Raw genomic sequence first — 24,837 nt, 5'->3', positions numbered from 1 at the left:
CACCGCTTGTCAGCTGTGTGACTTTGGGCAAGTCACTTAACTTCTCTGGGCCTCAGCTCCCTCATCTGTAAAATGGGGATTAAGACTGTGAGCCCCATGTGGGACAACCTGATCACCTTGTATCCCTCCCAGCTCTTGCTGTGCACATAGTAAGCACTTAACAAATACCATTATTATTATTATTACCACTCAAATGCCACAGTATCACCCAAAACATGAGTATAACAGTGCAAGTTTCAGGTACTATCAGACGTCTTTAGAAACAAAGACGTCTTTTCCTCCTTAAAGGAAAACTGACTATATTTGCCAGTTGGAATGCCCTGTTTTATAACAGCCAATTAAAGATATATCAGTTTCTGTTCTAGTTCCATTCCGGACTAGCCTATTTTTACACCTCCTCATTGATTTTAGTAGGACTAAGGTACCTGGAGAATATATAACTATTGACTTTGTTAAAAATTGCTCTCATAGTTAAAAATGGGCATATGAATACATCCTGTACAATTTATAAAGGAATTATACCTTGTAGGTGAAAAATTGGGAGCTCAAAGAAAGTTTTACATAGACTATTTTAAGGGAAATTGTCCAAATGTATTTGTCTTTGAATTAATTCATCATGTAGTTGTATTTTTTTGCAAAAAGCCTTGCAGATCAAGGCTTTGCCTGTGTATCCAAGTTCTGTCACAATTAGTATTTGCCCAGTAAAAAGAATGCTTTTTTTAAAATTTATTGCATATACTACAAACATAGCCTACAGAGTCAGAGTCCATATTTAGGTTAAAAAATGTAGGCTGGTAATTTTTTTTTGAATTATGGACAAAAGTGGGATGAAGTATTTGACAACAAATCCCAGAATTATAGTCATTTTATAATGACTATATAAGACAAAACATTTTAATTTATTTGAGTAATCGCAAACAAGTCCTATGCGCCTATGCAATGTGAACATCACAGTTAATCCAGCCAAATAACAGGAGAAGAAATAACATCCATTTACTGGAAAAATCTAGACATTTTGGTACAGGTAGGCCTCAGATTTAAGTCAGAACTCATTTCTTTATAAGAATCAGTGTTGCCTAGGAGAGAGCATCGTCCTGGGGGTCAGAGGACCTGGTATGATCCCAGTTCCGCCAATTGTCGGCTGTGTGACTTTGGGCAAATCACTTAACTTCTCTGTACCTCAGTGATCTCATCTGTAAAATGGAGATTAAGACTGTGAGCCCCACCAAGTCCAACTGATTAGCTTGTATCTACGTCAGGATGTAGTAAAGTGCTTGGCATGTAGTAAGCACCTAACAAATGCCATTAGGAGAATGTTTTAAATGGGAATTGATTCCTGAAGCAAGGTAGGGTCTCCTTTTCTCAACCAAATTACCCTGATCTGTGGGGAAATAATTTCAAGTGCACTAGTTCTGGCTTTGATACTAATTGCCAAAACTGCGGCTGTCCGAAACAAACCCATCCAAATAGCTTGGTTAACATCTCTGAAAGAATGTTCTTGAATGTTGTTTTGAATGAGCAGAGCTTCTTGGCCAGAAATTTAACCCGAGGAACCTTATAAGGGGTATTTTAGAGCAGAATCCTGTGCTATATACTTAAAATGTATATTTAAACAAACACATTTAGGTGTTAGGCTGAGAATTTGATTTTTTCTAATGCCTGTTTCACTCGGAGCTGATTAGGTAGTCAGAACGTTACCTCATCTATTGCAACCTCGGTGCACAGCTTTTTCTTATCTGTCAGTTTCTACCTATATTCCAAAGAGTAATGGACAGGAAAAGATAACACTTGCATGTGTTTATTTCTTAGGCACTTTGGCTCTCCTGAATACAAATTGGAGTGTGGTATACAGAAATGGGATAGGGCATGATAGATTATGTTGATCCTTTTAAAAGAAAATCCCTAACTCATACAGAATACTGTAGTCTCTTCTGAACGGTTTGGCAAAGGCCAATCAAATTAGTCAGCATATGTCTGCATTAGGGCAGATACTTCAGTGATTTTTTCCAAAGGTTAGGATCTGCTGTGTATACAAAATCTGAGAGAAAGATACGCAGTTTGCTGTACTCTTAGTTTATTATTGACTTCCTCCTCGAGTCTCTCTGCAAAATGACTATGCAGATTACTGTTGGTTAAGTGGTCACGAGTTGATTTTGTCAATTTGTAACCTTGAATTATTATTTAGAGTGGAGTTTCAGAACACTTTCTTGCCTTGCCTTTTACACTGGGAAACCCCCCGAGGGACAGAGACCGTGTCTAATTCCCACCTGGGTACTCTCTACCAGCACTTACTATCATGCAATATACTTGGTAAGTGCCTAATAAATACTATTATCACTACTTCATAAGTTTGGGTTTTTCATTCCCTGTTTTAATCTAATTTATGATGCAGGGCAATATCCAGAGATTCAATACATGTTAGATTCAAAACATGTTTTGTTGTGGTCAGGGAATGAATCTACTTATTCCTCTGTATTGTAATAATAATGATGGTATTTGTTAAGCGCTTACTATGTGCAAAGCACTGTTCTAAGCGCTGGGGGGATACAAGGTGATCAGGTTGTGCCACGTAGGGCTCACAGTCTTAATCCCCATTTTGCAGATGAGGTAGCTGAGGCCCAGAGATGTTAAGTGACTTGCCCAAAGTCAGACAGCTAACAAGCGACAGAGCCAGGATTAGAACCCATGACCTGTGACTCCCAAGGCTGTGCTCTTTCCACTGAACCACGCTGCTCTCCCAAGCACTTAGTACAGTGCTCTGCATGTAGTAAGCACTCAAATATGATTGATTGATTGACACTTACAGATGTTGCATGGTCATAGTGGTTGAATAGGTTAGTTTTCCATTGTGCTTAAATGTGACCCTAACAGTCAGCTTTGCTTTTATTAATTAGTGGTTTATGAATAATAATAATAATAATGTTGATATTTGTTAAGCACTTACTATGTGCAGAGCACTGTTCTAAGCGTTGGGGTAGATACAGGGAAATCAGGTTGTCCCACGTGGGGCTCACATTCTTAATTCCCATTTTACAGATGAGGTCACTGAGGCACAGAGAAGTTAAGTGACTTGCCCACAGTCACACAGCTGACAAGTGGCAGAAAAGGATTCGAACCCATGACCTCTGACTCCCAAGCCATGATCTTTCCACTGAGCCACGAGCCAGCATACAACAGCTTTAAATAATGGCTGCCCCTCTATCCTCATGTATATGTCTATAAAGAGAGGAATTTTTTTGTCCAGTTCTGGTTTTTCTAAAGTGAAGTATATTGGGATTCTATCTTGTGTTTCTTTTCCAGTCATAATATTTCCCTTTTTTTTTCTTTCACCAGAAGGTGAACAGTGATGTGGATGACTGATTTGCAGCTTTTTTTGGTTCCTAGCTATCTTATTCATAGTTACCTTCCTTTCATTAGCACGCTACTCAGCTCTGCTTGCTCATCCTTTCTAATACCAAGTTATTGCTGGATTAATTTCTTGGCTTTTCCACCGTTGAACACCCGTGTTTCCTTTCTGTAATGCAGAGGCTATACTGTACCGCATTGAGGATGATTAAATATTGATGACCTGTAACCTTCAGTGGATCCTCTTCATCCTCTCTCATATGTACTCTAAGGACTCAACTGCACGAACAGTGTAAAAGTAGAGTCAGTTATGCAAATGAGCCTAGTGGAAAAGCTACGACAGTGAAAAAAGGAAGGTTGGGAAATTTGCCAGATGAGTATGCAACTCTCCGTTTTACTTTGCACAGGCATGGGTTTATTGTCTCTCTCTTCAATCAGATCTCACTTTGGGAAATATTATAGAAAGAATGAAATTCAAAAAATTTTATAACATACCCTATTCAGTGGAAAGGCAAGGTGATCAAAATAACCCTTGATATTGGCGTAGTAGCTCAGAAGATAATTTGTTCAAAGCCCCTTTGAAATCTGATCCTGATTATGTAGGTATGTTGTGAAATTGAATTAACTCTGAAATTAAAACAATGGGATAATTTACCTGCGAGAAGACAAGGTTAAAGGGTGACTTGAGTGATTTTCAGGCAAATTTATTTTACAGAGCATGGTTAGCAAATGCTCAACTTCCCTGAAGCCAGGACAAGAGGGAATGAGCTAAAACTAGAGCAATAGACATTGAAACTAGAGAGAAGATTGAATTAGCTATAGAAATTGCACATAAGCAGAGACAAGCTGGATTCTGTTTGGAAACAACCAGCTTTTGAACACATTCTCTCTCTTTGCTAGGTTGCCAAAAATGCCAAAAAGTTCCAAATCCTAGTTTGGTTTGCATTGTCAGCCTCCAGAAATGTTTAATTCAGAGTGGAAAGCAACATTGTTTTCAATGGGCTCAACCAAATTGGGACTGAGTATATTTCAACTTCCTGGTGGAGATGAGCTGTAGCTGCAAAGTGGGAATCACATTATTCAACAAACCATGAACTACTTAGAAGAGAGAAGCAAAGAGACACAATATTATTAAAGCTTTTCACAGCCTTACTGAATTATCCCAACAAGCTCACCAGGGAAGAGGAAATCAGAATCAATGGTCAACAAATGAGAACATCTCTCTTCCTTGATGACTCAGGCAGGTTTACAAATAAGAGTGGAATTAGAAAGAAAAAAATTTAGAATTTCAGGACTTTGTGTTAGAGATGAATGTTTTAAAGGCTAAATGGTTGTACAATGAATATTTCACCCAAGAGTCCATTGTTGTAAATCAAGAAGAAATCCTGCTTTCCTGGGCAGGAAATAAACAAGGGGTACTACAACTAACTGTGAATAAAACAGGAAGAAAGCATCATGGATCTATTTCAAAAATGCAGAGGGTGACTGTTGGAGGATAAGCTGACCATGAAGAAGTAAAGATTATCATTGATTTATTATCAATGGTTTATTGGGAAAATGAAGACAAAATAATTCTGACTCTAATAAGAATCACAATCATAAGTCAATTCTATGAGATGAGAGAAAAACAAATTTTAGATAAAATTAGGTTTCATTATATTACATATGTTTTGATTCTGTAACTATTAATTTACAAATGGAGTAACCTATTTGTAATAATAATACTGAAGTGCTTATTACATACCTAAAACTGAACTAAGATCTGGGGTAGATATAAGATGAACAGGGCCGTTGGTGCTGACAATCTAAGTAGGAGGGAGAACAGTTATTGAATCTCCATTTTTGCATATGAGGGAACTGAGACACAGAGAAGTTGAGAGACTTGCACAAAGTCACACAGCAGACAAGTGGCAGAGCCTGGATTAGAACCAGGTTTCTTCTGACTCCCAGGCCTGTGCTCTATCCGCTAGTGTAACTTGTTTAATTTCAGTGCACCTTAGCAATTGATAAATATGAAAAAACATATGCACATTTGGCACTTTGCATGATTTTCAAATCTTTGATTTTTCTCCTCACTGCCAATCTTATGGTCATATCATTACCAGAAAGTAATGATCTTTGCCAGAAAGTGGGTAGTGGAAAGAAATGAAACAAAATTAAATCTGCTAATTCTGCTGCTTTCTAGCAGGTCTAATTCAAAAGTCCCAAATGTGACCTCTGTGAGGTCTTGCTCTGCTTCTGCTCTTGAATGCCTCCCACTCCACCTCCACTCACCTTTGCACTGAAAACTTCTATCTCTCCACATTCAATCCCCAAATTGCCTCTTAAATGTCATATCCACAAATTGCCTCTTAAACACCTGATCCACTTTCCCTGCCTTTGTTAGTGTCCTTCCCCAACTCACAGAAGCCATAAGATTCCTCTTGGAGGCAGAGATGGAGAGCTGGGTTGAGGGGAAACGGAGGAGGGTTTGGGGGCGGGAGGATTATTGGCCCAAGTGTTTAGTATGTGTTACTCATTATTTCTGAAGGTGGAGAGTGAAACAGCTGAGAAAAAGAGTAGAAATAATTTTAAAGGAAGAAGAAAGAAAGGTCTTTCAAGGAACCAGGACTCTCTGGGGTCAAATCCTCCATCTTGCTGCTCCATTCTGTGCAGTTTATGGGTAGCATCCCCTTTAAGACCCAGACACCAAGCCTGGAGCTACCTTGTGGCCTAATATTTTAGTAAGAACACCATCTTCATAAAGCCCCAAGCAGTATGATCAATCCTATCAATCAAACATATTTATTAGGCACTTACTCTGTGCAGAATACCATACTAAGTGCTTGGGAGAGTACAATATAACAGCTGGTTGAAACATTCCCTGCCCACATTGAGGCTGGGATATGGGAAGCAGCATGGTATAGGGGATAATGCACAGACCAGGGAGTCAGAGGACCTGGGTTCTAATCCTGATTTCGGCACCTATCTGCTGTGTGACCTGGTAAGAATCACTTAATGTCTCTATTCCTCAGTTACTTCATGTATAAAATGGAGGTTAAGACTGTGAGCCCATGTGGGACGTGAACCGTGTCCAACCTCATTAGCTTGTATCTACCGCCAGTGCTTAATAGAGTGCCTGGCACATAGTAAAGTTTCAACACATTCCATTAAAAAAAGAAAAAGTAGAGAGGATGCTCGATTTGGGGGGTCACCCAGGCCCCTCTAAACCCGGGGCCCTGGACTTAGCCTCTAAGAGCACTTGCATGAATCCAGCCCTGTCTGTCTTCATAGACTCTAGGACAGGAAAATAAATCTCCCTTATGGGAATAAAAATGTCTTTCAGATAGCCCCCAGTAAGTCAGAGTTATAGTTCTATCTAAGGTACTCCATCATTTGACAACAGCTGCCCACATTTTCCAAGCAAAAGAATCCACAGTACAGTGCTACGTCACACAACTCATCCATTATTTTATACATGGTTTGGGTAGGTGAACTCGATGTTTTCATGGAAGAGTTGTCATTTTTCAAACAATATACATTGCCCAGGCTTGAGATGTGCATTCTGTTTGGAAGTTTAAGTAATTCCACCAAGATATATAGGTTATCTTTTAACCTGGGAGAAAAAGAGGGAGTCTTATTTACTTTTTCAGGCCAGTAGGGAGATTTTTAGAACAGTGCAGTAAAAACTTGAAATCCAGAAATGGCAGTGTGTGTTTTCTTAAAGTCCTAAAGAGATTGTTTGGCATTGTGCAGAACAGAGGCTAGTGTCGGATTTAATTCCACAATTTTTCTTTTTATTCTAAGTGTGGTAAATCGTGATTCAAAAACCAATAGCTAGGGATTCAGATTTAGAATTCTTTGCACAGATTGGGTAAAACAAAAAAAAAACAGTGAATCAGTGAAACAATGTGACGTAGTGTCAAAAGCAAGGACCTGAGAATCCGATGACCTGGCCTCTGATCCCGGGCCATGCCTAATTTTTGTAAATTGGGACTGCATTTTATAGGGGGACAATTTGTTTAACTTATGCATTTAAAGTCCACTTGGGTGCTAATTCTGGGCTCTGCCACTTGCCTGTTTGTGACCTTGGGCAAGTCATTTAGCTTCCCTGTGCCTCAGTTTGCTCATCTATGAAATAGGTATTCAATACCTGTTTTCATTGTATGAAACAGGGACTGGGTCTCACCTGATCATATTGTATCTACCCCAACCCTTAATGCAGTGCATGGCACGTAGTATGTACTTTACCAATACCACGGTTATTATTATTTAATAGTATTAAAAAGTGATTTCCACAGGGCTGTAATCGATTCCCACTCAATCCTGCTGTACGCAAATGGTGAGAGGAATGGCTCGGGCAGGGGAGCTCTAGCTCTGATGCGAACAGCCAGGCTGTGGTGGAGGAGTTTCCCATCTGGACAACCATGCTGACTCAGCAGCCATAAATAGACCTCTATTTATCCACTATACCATGTTGCTTCTCATGCCTTGGGTCCTTTCTGTGCTTGAAGATATCAGCAGTACGCCATTTCAGGTTTAGGTGCTTGGTCGATTAAACTGTAAGCCTGTCAATGGGCAGGGACTGTATCTGTTGCCGATTTGTACATTCCAAGCGCTTAGTACAGTGCTCTGCACATAGTAAGCACTCAATAAATACTATTGAATGAATGAATGGTCTTTTTAAATAACTCTGACCACAGGTGTGATGTCTTCAAAAGTGGGAAAGAGTCTGAATGAAAGGCTATATCATTGAGATTCAAATTCCCACTTGTGTATTCTTTGCCAGCGCTTAGTACAGTGCTTTGCATATGATAAGTGCTTAATAAATACTATTGTTACTATTAAAGGTTATTGAGTGTCAAGAACCTCATATAGCCTCAAAAGCCTCTAGACTGTAAACTTGTCGTGGTTAGGGAACATGTCTATCCACTGTTTTGTATTGAACTCTCCCAAACACTTAGTACAATCCTCTGCACACAGTAAGAACTCAAACACCAGTGATGATGGATATGATTCTGACCTGTTCTCTATCATGTATGCCATGAGTCTGGAATAATACAAAATACTACGCATTCTAGACATCTGACTTGATTCTTTGCCTATTGTTTGATTATCTTATTACATAATAGGGGAGGCAGTGCATATAATGAGTATAAATACAAACATGATCATATAATCATCCATAGTATAGACAAATTATTTTAAGCATAAGTTGAAGGAAAGAAGTAGTTCACATATTGGGAAATTGCCTAGAAGAGAAGAAACTGGTAGGGCACATAAGATCAAAGAGGTTGGTCTATGGAGCAGCCTGAGCATTGGCTTTTTCCTTTAATGGTATTTGCTAAGCACTAATTTTGTGCCAGACACTGAACTAAGTATTGGGATAAATACAAGATAAAAATGATAATAATGATTAAGTGCTTGCTACATGCCAAGCACTAAGTGCTGGTAGATGCAAGTTACTCCATGTGTAAAATGTGGATTAATACTGGGAACCTCATGTGGGACATGGGCTGTTTCCAACCTGATTAGCTTGTATCTACCCTAGTGTTTAGTACAGTGCCTGGCACATAATAAGTGCTTAACAAATACTATTAAAAGACTGTGGACATGTACATGCTTTCCTCCCAAACTGAAGCATGTGTAGGTTAACCTGGAACTGACACCTGAGGCAGGGCTGACCCTACTCTGTTGTGCCACAGCTGGGGCTCCTCCAGCTCCTTAAAAAGAGCTGCAGATGCTAACTTAGCCACTGCCAGGCAAATGTGCAAACGTGCCAGGTGGATGGGGGGTGTCCTTTTCCTTATCCTCAAAAGGGAAGTGACACAAACTGAAGTGGATCTTTAATACCTCTTAAGGAGTGTTTGTGCTGCCTGAGGCCCAGTATGAATCCTCCTGAGGAGCTACTACAGAGAAGCTTTGGTTTGTGCTGCTTTCCTGCTTTGATGGGAGGGAAACAGACCTCTTCTCTACATATGTGTGGTTCCCCTCTGAACTGTAAGTTCCCTCTAGAATGTAAACTCATTATGGTCAGGGAACGTATTTACCAACTCTTTTAAATTATACTCTCAAGCACTAAATACAGGACTCTCCAGATAGTAAGTGCTCAGTAATATGATTGATCTCCCTTCTCCCATAGAACCTATCAGCAGGCACCAGTAGGGCTGCATGTGAGGTGGCACAATGTTGGACCCTTTGTTTCGGGATTGGTAGAACTGATAGGATGCCCAGACACCTTCGTAAACCAACCAATGTGGCAAGACCCCGGGCTGGGGAATCAGAGGACATGGTTCTAATTCTGACTCTGCCACTTATCTGCTGTGTGACCTTGGGCTACTCACTTAACTTCTCTATGCCTCAGTTATCTCATCAGTAAAATGGGGATTGACTGTGAACTCCATTTTTGGACAGGAACTGTGTCCAACCTGATTATCTTGTATCTACCTCAGTATTTAGAACCCGTGCACATAGTAAGTGCTTAACAAATACCATTATTAAATCATTCTCCCATCTCAGATTCAGAATGTTCACTTCTGGTATTACTGTTTGTCTTCTCCATCTGTTGTTTGAATGTTGGTTAAGCTTCTAGGGTAGGAGGTTCCATTCCAGTGGAAAGTGTCTTACTGTGTGAGTGAAGGGAAAGGAGAACCTGAACCTTTCCCCTATGGTTTTAAAGGTGGCATTCAACAGGTTATTAGGTTGGGCCATTACTCTTCTGCTCTTCCATTGAATGGCTCCTTGTGTAATGGGAAGTACAAATAAAAGGACAACTAAATGCTTATCCTGAGTTTTCTCTTCAATAGAAAGAAAATTGAGGGCTGGACAGTGTTTAATTGGACCATTACTGAGTTAATAGAAAATACTCTGAATATTTAACATTCTACTGAAATAATATGATGATCGTGATGATTCCCCTAATGAAACAGTACCATATTTCAGGCAGGCTGTGGAGAACTGAAAAGAGAGAAAAGTGAAACTATTTCTAAATGATTTTGAATCTGCTACATTAATTGAGCGAGGGGCCAAAAGAGTCAGAAGAAATTCCTGTTCCAGGGGTATGGAGATCAGTATTGTCACTGGTACATAGCAGGGGTGGGGAGAGAAACAAAAAAAATAAGCAAGTTCTTTGCCTTTAAGGGATTATCCATTTTTCTACTTGACCTAAAGTGCCCTTCCAAAAGTCCTGTTTTTGCTGAGTTTCTTAAACCTGGCATTAAAAATTTAAATTATGAAGACCAATGAAAGCTAGTATCTGTCTTTGTTTCTTTCCTGTTGCTTCTGCTCTTGCACTTTCCTAAAAATTGTGGTCCATGCTGACCCACACATTGTTAACCTGTGTTTTTAGAAGCAGCTTGATTTATTTACTATAAAGAGCACAGGCCTGGGAGTCAGAGGACCTAGTTTCTACAACTCTGTCATTTGCCTGATGTTTGACCTTTGGCAAGTCACTTAACTTCTTTTTGCTTAAGCTACCTCATCTGGAAAATGGAGATAAAATGCCTTTTCTCCCTCCTTCTTGGGTCAATATAAGTATATATGAGCCCCATATGGGTCAATTCTTGGGTCCAATATAAGTATATTGTATCAACCCCAGTGCTTAGTAGGGTGCTTGGCACATATTTACCAATTGTCACAATTATTTTGATTATTCTAGAACTTTCTGACATTAGTACTGTAGGATTTAAAGGCACCTTGAGAGGATTTCCAGTCATCATGCCCCTCCCTTCAGGCCTGGGCATACAAAAACCATTCTAGGCTTATGAGAATCTTTCATTTTGAAAGACCTCCTGAGAAGAATGTTCTTCTTCAGTACCTTCAGGGGCCCAAGCAATGTTTAATAATCCTCAAGGTGAAAACACAACTTGATTAAAAAGAAATTTATATGCCTTTAAACTGTTGAAGTTGGAGTGCAAAGAAAAGAGACTAATTCAAGATAAAGTGGTAAATAACCTTTTTACAAGGCCACCATTAAGAGTCTTTCCTCTTTGTGTTTCATTTTTCCAAAAATAATAGTGTTTGATCCCAGTGTCAGTGAGAAGAAGTAGGGTTGTTGAAATAAAGAGCTGCAGGGCTCCCCCAAGCATTTATGTATAAATCTTATATCAGTATCATCATAAATGGTATCAAGTGCTTACTGCATGCAGAACCCTGTACTAAGTGCTTAGGAGACTCCAATAAAGCAGAATTGCTAGTCGCACTCTTTGCATACCATGACATTACATATTCTACTTCTCCTATTGTAATTTACTTAAGTATCTGTCTCTTCACTAGACTGCAAGCTCTTCTGACGATGGGGACTATGTCTTCTAACTGTATTGTACTCTCCCAGGTTTTTAGCATGGTTTAGTGTTCTGCACACATAAAACTCTGAATAAATACTATAGATTGATTAATGGATTATTTAAGGCCTGGGAGTCAGAAGGAGCTGGGTTCTTATCCTGACTCTGCCATTTACCTCCTGTGTGATCTGGGGCAACTCACTTCTTTTCTCTGTCCCTCAGTTCCCTCATCTGCAAAATGGGGATTTAGTACTTCTGCTCATTCCTAATTAGACTGTGAGTCCCATAGGGGACCTGGTTATCTTGAATTTACCATAACACTTCATACTGTGTTTGATGCATGGTGTTTATTAAGGCCATTCACCGATACAAAGCTAAGGAGCCTCTGAATTAGAAGCATGTATCTCTTGGCCACTCGTTGTTTTAAGAGTGTGCCCTGGTAAACTCTGTGACAGGGAAACAAAATGAGATATCGATATTAAAGCCCTCATTGTCTTTCAGTACACGCACAAGGCCACACAGCTCACAACCCATTCAGAGTAATGAAGTGTGCCTAAGTGACAAAATTTTCAAGGTATTAAGATAAGAAGAAGTGATTTTCAAAATGACCTCCTTAGAATAAAGATAGGACATGACTGCTGAGAAGGTGGGTAGTTTTAATGTTCAATAAAAGAGTAGCATCCTTTATCAATCGTGCTGATGCTGCTGACACCACTGATGAAATATGTGGTGTAAGAGATGAAGAGAAAATTACTATGTCTTTAAGAAATTCCCTGCTAATTCTACAGAATGTTTAACTGTGAGGTCAAGACAGTTGAAGAAATGATAAGAAGGTGGCCCACAGAGAATTATCCATCCAATTCCATGTTGCATGAGACTGTAAACTCATTGTGGGCAGGGAATGTGTCTATTATTGTACTGTACTCTCCCAAGCTCTTAAAGTGCTCTGCAAACAGTAAGTGCTCAGTAAATACAATTGAATGAATGTGGACTTGTAATGAATTTCTAAAGCCTTTCTAGGATACTTACATATTGGAGACAACTGGAGTGCATATCTAGAGAGATTAATAATAAAAGATAATTTTAGGGGGAATCTTGCATGAAGGATATAATGTTTATCATCAAACATATTCAAGTTTGTTTAAGATCTGCCTGGGTTAATAGAGAAAATAAGCATGGCATACAAGCTAAGAACTTGCTGATACAATATTAACAGATATGAAAAAAAGCAAAAACAATAGTCACTGCTGTTTACTGGCACAAAATTGACTTAGAAGAATCACAAATGCCTGAAGGACAACAGGGGATTTAAGAAAAATATGTATCATATATTCATTATAATAAATCCCAGAGGTATATTATAGCATTGAAACTACAGAAAAGGCATGAAAGTAAATACCAAGGAAAATGATTAAACAATCCCCAAAGGCTAGATGACTCAGAAGCTGGGTAATAAGATATCCAGTCTGCCTCCAGAAGACACTCGTATCAATCAGTCTCACTAGTAGTTTTTACAGACAAATCATTGCCTGTTTAGTGACTGTTTAGAATGGATTGTTGGGTATGATAGTGTTCCTAATGGATAAATACCAAATTGGTCCTTCTAAAGACAGTCCCTGAAGAGAAGAAGATTGAGGGTGTGGGGTGGAAGAATGGAAGAACTAGGTTAAGACCTAGCTTAATATGTTTAATATTAATAGGTTGTTTAATATCACTAGAGAAGTAACACTTGTAGATTTTATTTCCATTTAATTAACGTTTCTATCCTATCTTTTGGTAAACAAACCTTCAGCTACTGTTTAATGATGGTCTATCACAAAATTGGTATAAATCCACCAATCAGTGGTATTTATTGAGCATTTACTGTGTGCTGAGTTGTGGATGCAAACTCCTCCTGTGAACTTTACAGCCGACTACATCTATGTCTGCCTTACTCACTTGTTATATCCACTGCCTTAGCTGGAACATGATGGGCAGAGACAAGAATATGACTGGCATTGTATAAACCACCCTCTCCATCATCTCTTTGCAAGTTGCTTGGTCTCAAGGGGCTTGGTTCTTGACTGAAGGTCATCCATCCTTTGTGATGGGAGACTTTATTGTCATTACTCTAATTTTAGGGCTGAAGAATTGGTCTAGCAGGAAAACTACTGGTCTGAGAACTCAGAATATCTGGACTTTAATTTTAGCTCCGCTACCATCCACGAGGGTCTGAAAACAAATCGAAGAAATTAAAATGAAAATCCAACTATCTAAATATGGAAATTCTCAAAGACTCCAAAGAATGGAACAGCTGATTATGGTTGAAAATCATGGAGGATGTAGTGGAAAGTCTGATTTTTTTTTAATTATTTATTTTTTCTGTTACCTTAGGTGATTTAGATAATTAAAGACAGGTTGGCTTCAGGTGAATAATATCTTGATACAACTATTTGTTGTGGATTTTTATTTGTGAGTCCCTATGTTGGATCGCAAGGTGTGAGTTATGGTGATACCTATGTCTGTAAGAGTAGAACATTAGGGAAGCAGTTGTTAGAGCTCACTGTAAAGGACCGTGGATTAGTATTTAAAACCTGGGTTCTTAGTGCTGCCTAACTGTACAACCTTAAATTTCTTTATTTTCAGTGCTCTAGTTTCTTTGTATAGACAACAGAAATAATGATCTATGGGGATTTTGTGAGATTAGCACCATAACATTTTTTAAACACTAAGAATTTCACAGAATGAAGTGTATTCTAAATGAATGGTGTTGACTTCAGGTGTAGAGAAGGATTTTAGTTGTTGTTCACAAGAGCATTTTGGATTAATCGCATAATAGATATATTTCTATGACACAATGAATAGCTTTCTCCAGATTGGATGTATGTATGAAAAACCCAGATGTTGTCACCAACAAGCTTAATAGGATTCATGGAATCTATGCAACCTGTGGTGTTCAATGATCAGAGCATTTTAAAATAAGAAAAAACAAAGTCCTCACACTCAAGTATTTTATAATTTAATGTAAATACATGGAAATCTCATATTTCCACTTTCTCCTTTCTTTTCTAGTCTGCTCCCAATTTTCAAGAGGAGTCTATGCCATTTTTGGATTTTATGACAAGAAATCCGTTAATACCATCACATCGTTTTGTGGAACTCTTCATGTCTCCTTCATCACCCCCAGCTTCCCAACAGATGGAACCCACCCATTTGTCATTCAAATGAGACCTGACCTCAAAGGAGCACTTCTTAGCTTGATTGAATACTATCAGTGGGACAAGTTTGCATACCTCTATGACAGTGACAGAGGTAAGAGGCATCCTATTTATCTCTTCACACAATGCTACCTCTTTCATTCAAGTAACTTTTCATTATAGAAATATTGGATTGGTGTTCTTGTGTTCAGTCTTGAGATAAAATCCATCATCTGTGTTATAAAATGGTACCACTATGGTATGGTTAGCTATACGCTCAAAAGATGAAAGCATTTATCAGCCCTGTGAATACAGAACAAAAGCTAACTGGACACATTTTTTTTGCTTTCTATAATAAAATGAAAGCAATCAGAATGAAGTCAACATGTATTCACCCAGAATGATTTATTTATTTAAATAACTAGGGAAATGTCACATTCAATTTCCTTCATTAAGCAGATACAGAGGTTACATGTTCTGTGAGTAATTTGCCATGCCTAGTATCAGTTTTTATCTGACATCACCGATCCATCAATTGATCAATCAATAGTATTTAGTGCTTGCTCTGTGCAGATCACTGTACTAAGCACTTGGGAGATTATATTTCAACAGAGTTGGTAGACACAGTCCCTCCCCATAATGACTTTATAGTCTAGAGGACTGTAATAGGGATGTAATAGCAATGTTAATGAAGAGAAATGTGTAGGAGATGTGCTAGATGCAGCTGGTTAATATTGAAAGAGGATGATTGTGAAACAATTCAGGTCCTATTGAAGGTAGAACTTAAATCTAAGGACTAAGAGAAGTGGGAAATCTATTCAACAAATGCCTGTTCCTGAACTATGTTTCCCAGAGGCCAAAAGCCTACATATTCTAGAATCCTTTGAGCCTCTCCCTTTCCTTTCTGTCTCTCCCTGCCCACCCCCGCCTCCACACACCTTTCCTTCCCAGTTGAATGTCTGAAAATCTTTCCAGATAACCCACTGCAGGTGCTGAATTGTGAATGCACACACACAGAATTTTGTGAATCTAAAGAAGTTTGCTTGGGAATTTATGGTAGACTGTATTTATTGAAGCCTGTTTTCTAGTGGAGTGATAGCAGGGGAATATTTCTTTGCTTTCCCCCTTTTTGCTCCATGGGTATAAAGCTAATCTTCTATATTTGAATTTTGTGTATTTGAGAAATATCAGTTGTATTGTTAAATGTGGAGTGAATAACTTTTCTTAAAGGATACAGAACTCAGAGTTTAGAAGATATTGCCCTTCTACAGGTAAGAACATATCCTTGATTCTGGGAAAATAGGAATCAAATTAGACCTGTTTTATGCAGATTTTAATTAATAGAGACAGAAGATACCAACTAAGAGAGAAAACCAGAAGTGTCTGCAAGTAGTCAGACACAGTTTTCCGGATGATGAAAGTGTCCATGTAGGTGAAGCACATAAATACCTTGCTCTACATAGAACAATAGCTTTATTTATTTTTCCTCCCCCATTAGTCACCTTGTTGAAGTCTAGGACAGTTCAGTTATGATGTGAGGCCAGGCAGAGTAACAATAATCATAATAGTAAACATTTACTATGTGCCAATCAGTGGCATTTATTGAACACTTACTGTGTGCAGAGCACTGTAATAAGCACTTGGGAAAGTGCAATATAATAGATTTGGTAGACACTCTTCCTGCCCACAAGGAGCTTATAGTGTTAAGGGGATGACAGACATAGAAATAAATTACAAATAAGGGAAATAGAGTATAGAGATCTTTATAGAAATTCTATTCACTGTGGTGAGCACTGGGTTAGATACAATATAAATCCGATAGAATCCCTGTCCCAACCAGGGTTCTTTGTCTAAGGGAGAAGGAGCAGATATATTTAGTTGCCATTTTTCTGATGAGGACATTGAGACATAGAGAAGTTAAGTGACTTGCCCAAGGTCACACAGTTGGTGGAGCTGGTTTAGAACTCAGGTCTCCTGATTGCCAGTCCTGAACTCTTTCCACTAGGCCAAGATTCAGGGTAACCTACTATCAAACCTTGTATCAAGCCTCCTTTGATTCCTTGCTTCCTGGAATTGTTGACACTTGGAAGTGAATCTGGCCACCTGACATAGGATGTCTGGTTCTCTAGACTGTAGAGGCTGGTAGACTGTAGGCTGCCCATTGTGGGCAGGGAATGTGTCTATTATTTTGTTGTATTATACTCTCAAAAGTGCTAAGTACAGTACTGTACACAGTAAGTGCTCACTTAATACAACTGACTGACTGGTTACCCTGCAAGGTTAAAAAGCAATGAAAAAGTCTAACAATTCTCATTCATAGCATGTACGCACAAACTGCCCAAGATTCTGAATTTGTAGGAAGGCACTTCACTCACTCACTCAATCAATCAGTGGTTTATATTGAGCTGCCAACTGCGTTTCCGGGGCCTCCAAGTGCTGGCACTGATAACATTCCATTTAAAAGACACTCAGTTCAGCACATAACCAGCTGAATGTAAATGTTTAGCTCTATACCTTTCTTCCTGCTTTAGGAAAAGAGGTTTGCTATTCTCATGGGAAAAATATGGAACCATTTAGAGCAAGCAGTGCTATCAACATGATGAATTATTCTAAAGCAGTTGCCTGAAGTTTTACTGGTACTTATTCAGCTCCCCATTTGCTGAAATCCTCCTTGCCAAGCTTCCCTTTCAGTTCTTCTGAGGCATTTAGAGATAAGGGCCTCAAAAACCTTGGAATCTTGGAAATTAGTGACAGGGTACTGACATGCAGAGTCTATTTTTGAAGCTGTCTTGATTGTGACAACACCATGTCATTTCTTTTAGCCTCTATTTATCTCCTACTCATTCAAGGAATGATTGTCTGAATCAGTATATTTGAGAGTTGACAAGGTGAGAAATATCACTGTAATCGAGGCTGTTGAAGAATGTTGAAGGGAAGATGGGTAGATTTATCTATCTGGGAAAGAAGTGGGATTTGGGGTCAAGGATGTAGAGAAGTTGAAATAATGAAACATTAGTATTTTGTATTCTGTAAGAAGTAATGAGCTAACCTCAAGTCCTTATATTATTCAAAACTAAATTGGGTTCAAGTGTGAGTGTCACAAGAAGGACATAAAATGAAGGCACATAACTAACAGCAGAGTAAAATCTTAAAAATGACTGTCTGATGGAATTACAAATGAGTTCTCAAGTAGCCTTTAAAAGATTTGGATTAGGACATTAAAATTGTCCACCCGCTCTAATTTATATCTGAACTAGCTTCATTAGAATTCTAACAAAGGGGGAATTACAGTTGAACTCATTGTCTGGAATGCTTTCTTTCCATCTTGAATCTTTCTTCATATTCAGCTTTTTATTTCCTTTAGTAGGTGGGAGTGTCTTTTCTGTTTTATTCAAAAATGTTATGTGGAGAAATATATGGTTTTCTCAGTCCTGTCTTAAATCACAAAGTAAAACATAACCTTTTAGTTCTTTGAGCTCATGAAAATGTAAGGATGATGAGAAAATTGATAATAAAATCCCAACACAGTTGCCTGCACTATTGGAAGAGAGAAGTTTGTTAATAGTAAAAATAAATAATAGAAAAAGGAGTTGTACTTGCTGAGTACAGTACCTGACAGACTTCTGATGGATTAATAATTAATATGAGAGCTCGCATTATTTATTGTAAATTCAGCTCTAGTTATAAAGACAGTTCTTGTCCTCTAAAGTCTTACACTCTAAATTGTGAGCTTGATTGTATTAGAAAGACAATTCTATGCCAATGTTTGTAATCCTTAAAAAAAAATTGATTGTTCTATTTGAGTAATCTCAGACAATACCAAATAATTATGGATCCACTATTTTTGGCCTCGGTGTATAATTTAATAATGCAGTGTCAACACTTTAAACCAAATCATGATTAAAAATTCACTGTCCGAAGGATGTTTAGCTTCTTTATAAATGTATGTTGCTTTCGCTAATTTGGCATGTTACAAATTAAATATCTGTAATCACTACAGTCTTTAGCTTAACAATGTCTCATCACTGGTCAAGGGGGATTTTGGTGCCTATGGAATTCATTGGCTTGAAAGTTTGCCATTCATTGCCATAAAGTCTGCCACATTATCATGTTCATTGATAAGGTGGACTGCCAAGAACTTAGTTTCAAAATGATCACTTACTGCAATCCATTAACAAATTACTTTCCATATTTCATTGTCTTTATAGTGCTTCTAAAATGATCTCAGGCAATCTTCAAAATTGTAAGCCACAGCTGTAAATGAAAGCTGTGAACACTGCACTGGGCATACTGGTGAATGAAAGCAGGAGTTTGGGCTAAAATTGCAATTGAGAAATTGTGATAATTTATAATATAAAATGGAGCACACAGAATGATGACATGGTTAAGGTGGATTTAATAGTGGGTAAAATGCCTACAGTCTGCTTAGAAATCTGGTGATGTGGAGCTTGTTAAGAGTTCATCATGGTGTGATTAATCAATCAGTCAATGTCAGTATTTATTGAGCATCAATTATGTGTAGAACACTGTACTTAGTACTTAGTAGAGTACAACAAAGTTAGTAGTAGACTTGGTCTTTGCTCTCAAAAAGTTTGCATTCTAAGGGGGAAGAGAATCAATTCCATACAATAGGAAACTAACATATGTTAGACATAGGGTATGTATGATATGTACACACCTGCTCTGGGAGATTATGCGTTCCCAACTGCTTAGGTATCACAGAAATCCTCAGGTGATTTAGTGAGAGGCTGTAACTAGAGGAGAGAAGAACTTAATTGGGGAATGCCACCTGAAGGAGGATTTTGAAGTGGGAGGGGGTTTCAGGTAGGAGAGAAAGATGTGATAAAGGTGTTGGTGATGAGAGAGATGAGAATAGGGTAGGGGGAATTGGCTTAAGAAGAATGAAGAATACAAACTAGAATGCAGTGGGAAACAAGAGTATGTCAGTATGAAGGAGAGAAACAGCTGAGTGCTGTAAAGCCAAAGGTCATGAGTTTCTTCTTCTAGGGAAGAGGAATTAGTAAGCACAGGCAATTTTGAGGAGAGGAGAAATGTTTGAGGAAAATGATCTGAGCAGAGTGAAATTTGGTCAGGAAAAGGGCAAGAATGAAGGCAGAGAACTCAACAATGAGAAGGCTGATTCAAAGATTGATGTCAAATGGTGCTCTTTGGATGCTCAAGTATTGAGGTTATCAGTGGTATTTACTGAATGCTTACTGTGTATATAATGCTGTACCAAGCCTTGGAGAGAGTATAATCCAGTAGTGTTGATTGACATGGTAGATATAATTCCTACCCTCAAGAGTTTACAATTTAGTGTAAGGTTTCCCAGGCACGCTGAGCTTCATGGCTGGGACTTTAGGGTGGGCTACCTCATTCATTCTTTCAGTTGTATTTATTTAGTGCACTAAGTGCTGGGGAGAGTACACTACAACAATAAACAGACACATTCCCTGCCCACAACAAACTTACCTTCATGTACTTTCTGCATCTGTACATTTTGAGACATAAATAATAAACATTATAGTTAAATATTTTGAATGTAAAATGGGTCAATAATCTTACATTCAAAATATTTAACTATAATGTTATGTCTCAAAGTGTACAGGAACAGAAATAACTAAAACCTCCTAAAAATAAAGGATTAATGGAGAGCAATGATTAATGATGTCCTTTGGAAATGTATTTACCTTTACAGCATGCTTGGATACTTTTTTGTTAATAAACAAGCATTTTTAGTAGGGGTAAAAAAGAGTGCTGTGGTGATTGCTATGGTAGTTTGTAAGGGTTATTTTGTGTCCAAAGTGTGTATTTTCTCATATCCATTTTTGTTCCATAGGTTAAAGCTAGGAATATTAAAACACTAAAGTAATATGGCAGATGATCCTCTTCAGATTCTTAGTAGCTGCCTTCTTTAGTTCCTTTCCTGCCTCCCTTCCCTCCCCTCTTCCTCCCTCCTACTCTATATACCATAGTCTCTATTGGTTATAAATGCTACCTGCATGATATTTTTTACCTATAATATGGGCTATGTTATGTGCAAGATATAGACTATAATATAAAATGTATAATTATAAAAATAATGGGCTATACAAGAGTTATCTCTGCTAGACTAACATCTTTAGCTCTTTGAAGTTATATAGAATTCTAATTTGGCCACAGTGTAGCTAGGCTTCCCAAGACAATGGCATCAGATTTGAACAATGATTGTAAATCGGTCATTCCCAGAAACAAAACTCATGCGATTAAATCTCCATAGAGTTCAAAGAAATCAGAGGGAAGGGAGTCTCATGTAAATGCACAGTTGCTTCAGCAAATCAAATACGATTCCTTTTTCTCTCAAAAATGACCTCACTAGGTTAGAAGTACCATGCTAAGTACAGTGGTTTGCAGATATGAGATGAACCGTTTCCCAGGCAGATACCATCTCTACAAATAATACTCACAAAGATGCAAACATGACTGCAGTTGTTGCCTTCTGAAAAGTACCTTCATCCAGTTATCTTTCACGTTTCACAAACACACCTGTTCAGCTTTAAAATATATTAGCAAAGCATGAACTTGTATTATTCAATGTTTTATCAGTCATCATTTTTCTTTGCCTTCCCAGGCTTATCAACCCTGCAAGCTGTGCTGGATTCTGCTGCTGAAAAGAAATGGCAAGTGACTGCTATAAATGTAGGGAACATAAACAATGACAGGAAAGATGAAACCTACCGTTCACTTTTCCAAGATCTGGAGATAAAAAAGGAAAGGAGAGTAATTCTGGACTGTGAACGGGATAAGGTCAACGACATTGTAGACCAGGTTTGTTACTTTCAATTTGTTCATTTCCATATTTGGTATATTGTGGCAGTCTCACCACTTTTAGCTGGTGTTGAGAGAGTATTGCTCTTTGCTTTGTGATGTTACATGGCATTAACCAAATAATTTTTCTGTGGTGTTAGTGGCAATATGGGATATTTTTCAATAATACTGATCGGTCCTTATGGCTTTGACAAGCAATTAAAATCCCAGTAGCTAATGCTTCAAATTTAGTGGACCACGTAACACATTACCCAACAATTGAGTACATTTATCAAATATAGAATAAAGCAGTGAATTGCACATTTTCCAACTATTTCACTGAATGAAGTAATTTACAGGTAGTCAACTGAACATTTAATGCATCTCTCACAAGTGCTTCATTCACTACTTCTTTTCCTGGTATTAAGGTATATGTAGCAAAAAGGTACAATTTAGTCTCACTAATGTTTTTGCTACTTACATTACTTTTATTTTCTTTAAATAAAGTATCTAAAGTTAAATTGGTCTAAGGAACAGTTTTAATATCCCTTGTGGTTTAAGGTAATTAATTGAATTTTAATGTGGAAATTATTTAAACACTCCAAAAGAGTATGGGGTTTCTCTTCTTTTGAACCAACTTCACATAAGCATATGCAGGACTAGTTGGGTAAAGGATAGATTGAAGATTGACTTCTTGCATAAAATTATTATAAATCATGCTATGTGTATGTATATGTATATGTTCTACTTAAATCATTAAAAATATTTTGATGGGAAATTTCCAAGTGGCCAAATTTCATGACAGATACATTTTTCCAGTGATATTTTCAGAATTTTAGTCTTAGAGATTAAATGACATATTTAGAGATAAGGTTCTAAGGAGTATAAATGATTTTAAATTATATGGCAAACTGTTAAACAAATTAAAGCATTCCACAAACACAAATATTAACAAATCCATAACTAAGACACAAACTGATCTACTGTGAAATTTTGAGTCAACAAGCAAGTCAACAAACATGAGCAAGAAACCCTTTTATGAATGGCAAAGAGGGGTATATTTCAGTGATGTCTCATCAGTCTCAGAAAAGCAAGACCAAATTGCTTTTTAACCTGTGATCTCAAATGCAAATATGAAACTCAGAAATTCATCGTGGTTTCATGGTGACAGTCAGTTACTTGAATGTTCTCTTTTCAAAGAAATTCTGGTATGAAACCTGAGCCCATTTGTAAATGGAGAGCACCCAAATATGCCTATTTTTAATCACCACAACATACAGTGCACAGCACAAACTAAGCACTTAATAAATATCACTAGTCCACTGTTTCACAACAAATGTGGTCCTTCTGCAGAAGAAATGTTCACTGCTTAAAATGTCTTATAATGAACAGATGCTCTATCACATAAACATTCAAATATCCTCAATTTCATTCAATAGTATTTATTGAGCGCTTACTATGTGCAGAGCACTGTACTAAGCGCTTGGGATGAACAAGTTGGCAACAGATAGAGACAGTCCCTGCCGTTTGACGGGCTTACAGTCTAATCGGGGGAGACGGACAGACAAGAACTTTGTCTTGTCTGAACCCTCAATTTGGGGGTTCCATTTAAATGATTTATTTTTACAAAGGGGTTGGATGGGAGGCTCTCTCTATTAGTTGTTTCCATACTAACAGATATATTTTGAAGGACAGGTGAGATGATGAAAGTGTAAAAATGGGTGAAAAATTAACAGCACAAAAGTGATTATCAAGGCGTGTGATCTAATGCTGATTTTGAAATGCATAATGTATTTTCTTGGTCTCTTGATTTAATGTACAAATAGGAGCAGGAGTAATGACTTCTCATAGCCTTTTTCTCTGTACAACCTGGAGTCAGACTGCCATATTGTGCTAAACCTGCCCCATCTCATCCCAATTTTCAGTAAGAAAGGATTAGCTCAGGTGCTTGGCAGAATACACTTTAGTCATGCTTAAAGCATATTCCTTTGGAACTCCTAGATTCATCCATAAGTAAGTATGGCAACCAAAGGTACATTTGCATTTAAGACCTGCTGAATGTAATCTGAGCTCTATTGTGTCCCATTTTCCTTTTTCAGGAGTGCACTATCAGTTCCTCTGTAATGTTTAGCCAATCTCAGTTTCAGTGTATTGAAAATGTTCTAGGGTCTCAAAGAGTTATTTCAGCTTCCAAATATGGTGATGATTCTCTCAGGGAGGAGTTCCTGAATTAGCAAAAGTTCTGGCCCAGTTTTCTAATGGCTGCCAAGGAGAGTTACTAAGGAGGGTTACATGGTCTATTCCAAGCCTATCCTTATATCCCTCTCATTGCCAATGATGGCCAATGTTCTGTCTTACACTGAGACTCTGGGATCTGAGTTTTTTATGTTGAATCTTGCATCTACTTGAGCGATTAGCACAGTGTTGGGCACACTAAGAATTTGGAAAATATACTAATTATTTATCTGGAAGAAAATTGTATAAATGAGCAAAGGGAATTTATTCTGTCTGCACAGTTCTAGGGATCTATCTGAGGAAGGGTTGTGGCCAAGGATGGGTGCAAGGAGGGGCCAGAGGACACTGTCCCCAAATTTTCTAGGATACAGTCTCTTGAGGTCTGAATCTAGGTAAATGACTTTTGTGCTCTTTTCTTATCCTTATTTAGCTAGAAAACATTTCCAGCATGAGTGGCACAATCCAGTGTGCAAAGTTAACATTTCTATTTCTTTGTGAAACAGAATGCAGTTTCAGGGTTGTTTAAACATCTTTCAGTAAGGTTTCCACCAAAAATATGTCTGAGTTATATTTGCTACCAAGAAACCAACTGGGACATGATTAGACATAGCCATGAAAAGATTTTCTTTAAGAATTCATCAAACAGATTAAAAGTTGAAGTACCTTGATTTGATATATATTAACAAAATATCATTTTTTTATTTTTCAGGTTATTACCATTGGAAAGCACGTGAAAGGGTACCATTATATCATTGCTAATCTGGTAGGTGAATTTATTACTGATTCTTTTCTAGGATGTACATTTTGACACAATTCTGAATTTTGTCTGTATGAAGTTTGAATTTTTTTATATAAAATTTATTTTTCTTTATGTTTTGTAGAGGTTAACATCTCATAGCTTTCCAGGAAATATATGAAAGATTTCAATTCTCTGTTTTAAGAAATTCCTTTTAAATATTTTTAAATCATTCACTTGTAACTTAAATTTACTCACATATTCAAAGTTATTTTTCTGTGCATGGTAGCCACTGGAT

At 37.8% G+C, this 24,837-nt stretch overlaps 1 protein-coding gene across 1 annotated transcript in view; it reads left to right on the top strand.

The window, feature by feature from the left end:
- The window catches only part of GRIA2 (glutamate ionotropic receptor AMPA type subunit 2), a 104,248-nt gene that overhangs the window by 25,748 nt on the left and 53,663 nt on the right, over positions 1-24,837 (top strand). Inside the window, 3 exon segments of the mRNA XM_029076656.2 lie at positions 14,658-14,897; positions 21,393-21,589; positions 24,513-24,566. Of these exon segments, the coding sequence (XP_028932489.1) occupies positions 14,658-14,897; positions 21,393-21,589; positions 24,513-24,566 (491 nt within the window).

The sequence above is a fragment of the Ornithorhynchus anatinus genome, chromosome 12 (genome assembly GCF_004115215.2).
Source record: "Ornithorhynchus anatinus isolate Pmale09 chromosome 12, mOrnAna1.pri.v4, whole genome shotgun sequence".
In the NCBI taxonomy this organism is placed as follows: domain Eukaryota; kingdom Metazoa; phylum Chordata; class Mammalia; order Monotremata; family Ornithorhynchidae; genus Ornithorhynchus; species Ornithorhynchus anatinus.
The sequence above is the reverse complement of the archived record's forward strand: the minus strand, read 5'-3'. Positions and strand labels throughout refer to the sequence as shown.